This window comes from Perna viridis, chromosome 1 (assembly GCF_037379345.1).
Source record: "Perna viridis isolate PV_CMFRI_1.1 ecotype Kerala chromosome 1, ASM3737934v1, whole genome shotgun sequence".
Lineage (NCBI taxonomy): Eukaryota > Metazoa > Mollusca > Bivalvia > Mytilida > Mytilidae > Perna > Perna viridis.
In genome coordinates, this window is record NC_142445.1 from 70,520,853 (window position 1) to 70,530,393 (window position 9,541).

At 33.3% G+C, this 9,541-nt stretch overlaps 1 protein-coding gene across 1 annotated transcript; it reads right to left on the reverse strand.

The window, feature by feature from the left end:
• Positions 1-757: 757 nt before the first annotated feature.
• Positions 758-7,086, reverse strand: LOC148630211 (uncharacterized). Its single transcript, XM_088563232.1, has 4 exons — positions 6,877-7,086; positions 4,401-4,493; positions 3,944-4,066; positions 758-1,013 (listed from the first exon to the last, which is right to left on the reverse strand). The coding sequence occupies exons 1-4, from the start codon at positions 7,040-7,042 to the stop codon at positions 808-810; spliced, it is 588 nt and encodes a 195-aa protein (XP_088419358.1). The 5' UTR covers positions 7,043-7,086; the 3' UTR covers positions 758-807.
• Positions 7,087-9,541: the final 2,455 nt, after the last annotated feature.

The window sequence follows — 9,541 nt, forward strand, 5'->3', positions numbered from 1 at the left end:
GTGTAAATCCAATATTTTTTTCTTTTTATTGATCATAAGAGTTTTCACCGATACCTTGTATTCAACCATTGTAAACTCTCCAAAGTTGGTACAAGTTTTCACCCCCATTATTTACCCCAGCCTTCCCTTAAACGTATGGCACTTTCATGGTACATTTTCAGTGATGTCAGGACATCAGAAAATTGCTTGTTTCAGTCCCCTAATTCCTTAACAGAATCATCAATATTAACCCCAGACTTCCTTTTAGTTTGTGGTATAGAATATTGTGGAACAATAGCATAGACATTAATATGCTTTTACTGGAGTTACATAATTTAATACTTTTGGTCCCTGATTCCAGAACAGTTGGGGCCATAACCCCTGAATTCAATACCAACCTTCCTTTTGTGGCTTGGAATTAGTTGCATGATTTTATAACAATCAACCAACTAATGTTCAAGTTCAGGCAAACTAAGTGTCTATGAAGACAACAATGACATGAAACCAGAGAAAACCCATAGATAAACTTGTTCAAAATTCCCTGCAACCCCGGCTCCACCACTGAATAACTTCTGAATGTACACATCAAACTAGACCATCATTGGTCCAGATCATTGTAGATTTGGTTGAGTAGTTTGTCATAGTGATAAAAGAAGCAGATGGACAAACACGTGTAATATATAATATAGTTACTGAATAATACATTTTGTATTTTGATTATAGCGTTCCAAATTGAGGCTTTTTGTGTCAAACCTGTGGAAAATAAGTAACTAAAAAATTAAAGCACATAATTTAATTTTTAATTCATATACTACAAACAACATCAAGTTAATTTTCATGGTTGTCACCTTCTTCATGTGGTCTTTTAAACATAGGGTATTTGTAGTGATTCACTCTCCATGAATATTCTCTACTGAAGGGAATTTTATTTGGTATTGCACCATCAAATCCTCCATCTCTTGCTGCATACCTGCCTATCAATGCTACAAATGCAAATACAGCTCCGTAGACCATACCGATATAGGGGTTCCTCACTACAAATAAAAATTTACATACAAATATACATTGTGATATAGAACTAACAAAAAAAGAAATATAGCACACAAATTCAAGCAACTAAAGAATCAAGTCCACTTTCCATAAAATTTTGACCACAACTAGAGCCACATTAAAATCAAAGTGCTGTTAGCACCGAATGTTCTTGTGAAAATAGTAGTAGGTATACAGAGTCAAATTCCAAAGATTATATGATGTAAAATAAAACTGAAATAATAAATTTGCATTTCCAATATAATTTAGAATTGTTTTAAAATTTCTTTAATGTTTAAATTGAATTTTTAACTTTAATACTGATCAATATATAAACAGTATCCAACTTTACACATGTTTAGAAATTTTGTTTTATTTCACATTTTTCACAAATGTTTAAACTTGCCAACAAAATTATTTGCAATTACATTAAAAATACTATTTTTACAGAGTAACTATTCCTACACTGTAATTATGCACAAATAAAACCAATTTCACCATAAGAAAATAAACATAATCAGATTTTTAAAAAAAATTAAAAAAAAGAGACGCTTTTATCAATTTGAATTTTCCTGCCAATTTTACTTGATAAAATTACTGCTCTTAACTCCCTGTTTATCAATCATAAAATGTCAATGAAATGATAAAGAATTTTACTTATAATCGTGTTAAATTAAACATGTTTTACACATTTGATGTTTCTTGGCACATTCCGCAAAAGTTTTCTTAATTTTCTTAATGCAAAGTCCTTACTTAAAATTTTCATTGCTAAAATAGAAGTCCCTCCAATCTTCAAGTATGCTAGTTGATAGAATACTATTAAGCAAAATATACCCTGAAACATATTTATTGGTTTTGAAAGAGATAGATAATCATTTGATATAAAGAAATAGTAGGGAAGTTTCCTTCATGATCCGTTGACATGAGGTATTTTGACCCTGAAGGGTAACCCCTCCCCCCCCAAAAAAAACAACATTTTAAAGTAAATAATTTTCATTGAAAACTGAAAAGAAAAAGTGTAAGAAATATAATTGCACTAAAATATGTAAAGGATTAGATAAAGAAAAAAGTACTGTATGAGTCAACAATTATTGTTAAAAAGAATGATTGACATGTTTGCTCTAAACTGTCTAAAGAAAACCGTTTGAACCATTGCAATGTTTTGTTCTTCATGTAATATATAGGGAAGTGTTACTTTGCAACTCTTTTGTCAGGGGATAACCATACAGACTAACTGAGTGTAAGTACATAAAAGGTGTTCTCCTAGCCTTGTTGGTCAGGGGATAACCCTACAAACTAACTGAGTGTGAGTATATAAAAGGTGTACTCCTAGGCTCCTTGGTCAGGGGATAACCATACAGACAAACTGAGTGTAAGTACATACAAGGTGAACTCCTAGCTTCATTTTCAGGGGATAACCATACAGACTGAGTGTAAGTACATACACAGTGTACTCCTAGCCTCGTTGGTTGGGAAAACCATACAGACTAACTGAGTGTAGGTACATACACAGTGTATTCCTAGCCTCGTTGGTCAGGGGATAATCATACAGACTGAGTGTAAGTACATACACAGTGTATTTCTTGCCTTGTTGGTGAGGGAACAACCATACAGACCAACTGAGTGTGAGTACATACACAGTGTACTCCTAGCCTCGTTGGTCAGGGGATAACCGTACAGACTGAGTGTAAGTACATACACAGTGTATTCCTAGCCTCGTTGGTCAGGAGATAATCATACAGACTGAGTGTCAGTACATACACAGTGTATTCCTTGCCTTGTTGGTCAGGGAACAACCATACAGACCAACTGAGTGTGAGTATTGTATTTTCTGGACTATAAGTGAATGTGGAGTATAAGTTAAATTACCTAATTTTGACCAAAATCGATGAAAAAAACATAGATATGTTGAATTGGGTAGACAAGTCGAGGATCAGACATGTGCATTTATACCGTAGTTATCAGCAGATATCCTAGTTGAGCGTTTGTTTTTTAGCATATCATTCCACCAATGTTACTTTGTACAGTATTTCTGAATTAAATTAATATTTATGTTTTTGTTAAAATGTACTTTGTCCACAAGTCCATAATTACTTTTATTGAATGGCATGACAGTGGCTCCGAAGCCTTAGATCACGAAATAGAAAGCATGTCAAGTGTGGGCACCCATGTGTGAAATAAGAGGGAAATTCGTTTGATGAATTGGTCATAATAACGAGCAGTAATTACTAAACAATATTACCTGGTACATTTGTATAACAAAATACAATAAAAAGCAACTGTTATCTGTAAATTTGGTCGCAATTAGCCATTAAGATAACACCATAACTGATTATAATTTGAGCCATGTGGGAATGTGTTACAACATACTGTAAATGGGTATAAATTTGCCTATTAAAGGACCGATAACTCCAGAACATTCGATGTCTTTCCAGTTAAAAAAGAGTTTTGTTAACGTATCCTTTAGAGTTCATTTATATATTTTATATGTTTTAACAGTTTCAAAGTTGCAAAGTTTTTATTAACATCGTCATATTCATTCATAATAAGATCAATAATCATCAAGGTTGATCACCTGTTTGACTGTTTGAGTGACGGATTTCTTTGATTGCAGTTTACCCAAAATTTTGAATTAAAACCATCAAAAGTAAAGTAAACAAACCTAATGAAATGCATTGTAGATGAACATTTAAAAAAAAAATCCTTATATAAGTCGAAGTGAACGATAAGTCGAGGCTGACACTTTGCTGAAAAAAAATATCAACTTACAGTCTGGAAAATACGGTACATACAAGGTATACTCCTAGCCTCGTTGGTCAGGGGATAATCATACATACTACCTCAGTGTTCGACAAACCGCATCACCATGCTGATTTTAGTGCAAGGCAAGTTGATTTTTTGCCCTAACAAACTATTTCTATGATAGTTGACTTACATCTAGCAGCAATAGGTATTCCTGCCATTAAACCACCAAAGATGTGATTAGGGTGGTCTTCTTTTAGATTCAGCATGGCACCACTTAGATGTGTTCCTGCTGCATAGAAGAAAAATGCTCCCCCTACAAAATAGTATTTATAATTAAAATAAACATAAAACAATCTATGAATTTTTTTTTATATAATTGCATGGCAATGGTATTTATAATGAAAATGCATGTCCCAACATAACTGAATTTTGTAAACTAAATTCCATTCTTATTTCGATCCAAATGAGATAATGTAATAATTCGAAAATTACATGTAATGTCGTTCCTCAGATACTAAGATTGTTTTTACATGTATAATGCTTTGAGAAATCACCAATGACAAAGTCAATATTTCAGTACAAATAGCTTCATCCCCACCCTCCCCCAGGCAAAGCCGAAACATTTATCATGGTCAGATCCAACTAACCTACGGTGCCAACACCTCTGGCAACATTTCCTGCCACATAGAAGGCATTAGGTGACTGTTTCAGTGTAGATTCTCCAAAGCCTAATATTACACCTGAAATATAGAGGATAACAGTAAACACACACACATGTACATTGTACACTGGAGTACACTCAATTAGCATTGTATCACACAAGTGTTTCTTAGTCCACTCTATGCTTGGTGTATAATCAGTGAAAATTTTATCAGCTCTCATTCACCACTCACTGGTCAATTTGTCATACTCTATGTGGGAATTATCAGTGCAACTTTTGATAAGTCTTAAGTGACTATACATGTAGTTCCTCTGTACACAACAGTTATCTCTCTTTGACCTAGCAGGCTTACTCAACCCCCCCCTAGAAACAGTCATTATTTAGCATAAAATAAATTTGTGTCAATGTAAAATGTACTGAATAAAGTTGATTATATTTTGAGAATGCAGGTATATGTAAAGAATAAATTTCAATATTTTCAAATATATTATAACTCACTGTCAGGATTAGGACATTAAAAGCAATTTTACATAATAATTAAATGAACAGCAATTGTTCATAAAAACATTAAAAATACAAGCATTAACATTAGAATATATGAAACTCCCAATACAATGAAAAATGTTACCTTAATTTGGTTTTGTATTATATTGTCTTGAATAGTTCCCCTATGCCTGATCTTACTTTGGAAGAAATTTGGAAGGAGCTTTATGACTTGGAGAGTCTTTCAAAGGTGAACAGTTATTTCTAATACAACACGGCAATTAGTCATATAACATGTCATAACATTTCTTCAAAATATAATTTGAAGTAGTGGGTAACTTGAACCAATATTTAAACATTTTACATTTTCTATGATAAATCAAAGGTGTTCTACCTCATACATAATATACCATGACATTGTTAGTTGAAGATTTGACATGAAGTATATTTTTACAATATTCTAAATGCACCCTTTCTATAGCTGGGGTTTTATGTGCACCCCCTACTTCACACCCATATCTTAAAATACTACATTGTATTTATATAAGCATCAAAAAGGGATAACAGAGTAGTGTTATTTAAGTACAGTTTTTTTATATTTCTTCATAGTGCAAAAACAGCTTTTCTACCTTGTTTAGACAATTTATTTTGTAGAACATTGTATTTTCCATTGTAATTAAGAAGTACACAGCGATATGTAAATCTATCAACGTCTTCCATCTCCTGATCATTATAAAACCATTTTTTATCAGCACTTACTCTTCCACCATTTCGAAAGACAACAATTTTAGCTTTGGTGGTATTAACACTTAACGCCCATCTAGTTGTATATTCAGATAAAATATCTGACATAACTTGTAACCCTTCCAACGATTCTGAAAAAATGACCGTGTCATCAGCATACATTAATAAAAATAAATTCAATTCTTTAACCTCAGTTGGCAGTGAAGTGCTATTTATGAAAGACATCTCATTAACAAAGAGAGAAAAAAAAATTTGGTTATTAAACCTAATTCGTTTCTGAAAAAATCAGAATTAAACCCATTTACTTGTACACTTGTGGTAACATTTGAATACATAGATTTTATGACTTGCAATAATTGGATGCCAGATATGAGGTATGCCAGGTATTTAAAAGACTATACTGCGAGCTGTACTGTACTTTTTGACAGCACAAGTACAGTGAAACCGAGTTTCCAAGAAGCCTAGGAGCATATAAATTCAGAGACAACAATGACATTATTTTGGAAAACTAATCCCTTTTAGGATTCAATGTACATGTTTTTGGTTTTTTTTTTATTTGATAATTCACTGTATGTGGATGGAGAATGAATTATCCAAGTTACATTCACTGGTGAATGCCAGAACTTAGGCCAGAAGCCAGCTGGGAAGACTCAAGAGATTACAACAGTTTACAATCCATGTAGCTACCAAATTTGCAGTGGGAAGTCATAAGTGAGCAAAGCTTGCTGTTAAATGTATAGAAATTATCTAAATGTTTTTCATATTGACCAATTAAGAAACTATCATTGAAACTAAATATTCTATCTCTACCTATTGGAGCTTTGACATGTAGTCAAAACACCTGCTAAATAAAACATTTCAGAGACCCACATTTCATTTTATTGGAACTCCTTGGACACTGGGGGTAAATATAACTAGGTCAGACATAATAAAAAAACGAACTTCAGATTGTGGTAAAACAAGGCAACCTTCACCTAGCCTTGAACTGTTTCACTGATAAAATTACAAATATTAGGAATATTTTTCCAGCTCCTAAAAACGAAATTGTCCTAAATCAAATTTTGCACAAATGGTAATCGACATGAAATCAATTGCATCTAAAAGAGAACCTACGCAATACTTCGCTCACACACAAAGCAAAAGCAAATGCCTTCCTGATATAAGTTAATCTCAACAGTGCATAATCTTCACAGAGTCGTCTATTTATCACATAAAAAACGAAATCATGAACTTGCCGCCCAAAGATCCAACAGTAGTAAGTGACACAACTTTCCCTGGGAGTTTTTCGCCAGCAGGTTCCCGAAAACTAGCAATCAAATTCAGATACGTCTGGGAAGGTTGTCTTTCAAACTTCGTTAGTTTGTAAGGGAATTTAGTGTAGTCCTTCTCTCCAGAGGACATTCTGTCATTCCTGGTTACCTTTATTGTATATTTTTAAACTAGGAACCAGTTTCGAATAAACAAGGATAAATGAAAGAATCACCTGTTTAACTAGTGCCAATTCGTCCCATTCATTGAATGTTCTATTAATAATCGAATACAATTTCTATATATTCGATTACATATGTTAACAAAATAATTTCCCTGATTTAACGATAAAAATAAGACATACATATGTGGCCAAATTTCCCACCTACGTAAAATGGAAAAGATGGTCACAATCCCTAAGATAAAAAAAAAATAAGTTAAAAAGAAAACAGTACACGCCAATGAGACAATTTTCATGCCAGAACATTATAACGAAAAACAATGATGGTTCAGTTATTCTGGTTCCCTGGTCAATATTATATACGACCCTAGGATTGCTAAAATATATAAATTATATTTAAGAAATACTTATGGAAGAGTAATCAAGGGAACCAAGGTTACAGCGGTAATCAAAAGAATGTAATCTAGGGACAAAGACCAGACATGGAAAACAGACATACACAATAAAGAACATAAAGTAACTAAAATCATACATACAATATAACAAAAGCAAATGAGCAACTCGGACTCCACTAAAAACTGGGAGCATGGGTAAGCGTCCTATGCTTTTCTAGAAACACCCGCCGAGTTGTTCATAAAAAATAAAGTCCGCGGCAGACGAAAGGGGAGAGGAAAACTATGACACGTTGAACAAATAAGTTTTCATGGCGCAGATGGATACACCGTAGCGAGTTCACCATAAAACTTCAGTAGTTATGACTTCAATCATGTAGAAACATAACCCTGTTCCAGAAGCCTATTTGTTAGAATTCTTGCGCGATACAAAAAGTCTGCGTAGTTTCGGCAAGCTTTGGCATAACGTATGAGCTGTGATATGATAATATTACCCGGGCTGCCAGGTTAATGGTTCAGTGTGCTAGTTTTTTTCATCGGTATACTTCCCGTAGCTTTTTACCCTTTGACCTTAAGGTCGCTTTTCTATGGAAACGCAAGTCATCAGTGGTCCTTTTCACAAAAAATCGTAAGTGTAAAATTAGTCGTAAGTTATGACGTCACAGTAAATCAAAGTATTGTGACGTTATGACTTACGACTAATTTTACACTTACGATTTTTTGTGAAAAGGACCACTGATCGCAATTCCGTTTCCCGATTAGACAAATACTGATAACTTAGTGGCGTTCGAAAAATCTGTATTGAAAATTTGAAATTGCGTGTCATGGGTTATTTCCTTGAAAGAAATGTAGAAACTGAGAAGTTAAACGAACAAAATTTTACTGCGTCGGCCATTTAAAAAAAAAAAGACAGTACTTTTTTTAGATATAAGCACTTGAAATTTTGGCGGGAAACTTGATTTTTCATAGGTTTTGTCTTAGTGTATAATTAATGTAATGTGTCATTGGTTTGTTATTTTATTTCGTGTTATTTCGTCTCAATTAATCTATAATTACTGTATTTCGGATTTTACAGGGGAATTTACGCCATTTTATTGTTTCTGCTTATCTTGCTTATATGTTTGCTTTTCTGTTGGGGAACTCGATTTTGCGGAATGGACCTTAAACAAACCAAATTCACTTTAAGTTACAGCTTTTACTCTTATCACCAGCTAAGTCCTACATGATGATTAATAAAAGTTACAATAATAAAAATTAAATATAAATTAATTCATCTCGGCTTTCTTCCATTGGATCTGACTTTCAAATAAATATACTTTATTCATTCATAAGTCTCAGTGGTATTTTCATAAAATGACACCATAACCCGACCGAATGTAAAAAAAAAACGGACGCTAAAAGTCGCCCCATTTCAACCGTTGTGAGATCTCGACACTGTACAGTGCAGTAATTTAATTTTGTATGCGATTCATATCGGTTGTTGTCCACAGAAAGCTAATGATTTCATAATAACTTCAATATTGGTATCATAAATTTGGTCTCCGTCAACTGTTCTGATTTCTGGGACAGGAATCAATTGGCCTATAATGTTATTAACTTCATATGCAGAATGTTGTACGATAAAAGTCTTATCAAAAGCGTCTAAAAATTTCTGTTGACATGTTCAGTTATTGAATAAATGACGTTTACTTGACATGGAAACAGAGATATTTCTCCTGACAAATTCAAACAGATCATACGAATTGTGCACCTTTGCTGTGGTCAGCACAATAGCAAAATCAATTTGATTTTTCATGCCCCTCCCCCTGAAATCCTGTCGAACTTCAGCATGGGCGTTTGAATAGAAAGGCCTCGATCGAATAAGATAATTATCTTAGTTCTTCTTTGATATAAATAGAAAGAAAATTTATTGATAAAACTTTCACCGTCAAAAGTGGACCCCCTTTTCTGGACCCCCCTTTTAAAAAATTCTGAATCATCTACCACCATTGGGCAGCAATCTTTTCTCTTTTTTATTTTATTGAAAGCATAAAATCTTTAATTTCATACGAAAGTATAGAGGTTTACTTACTAATATCA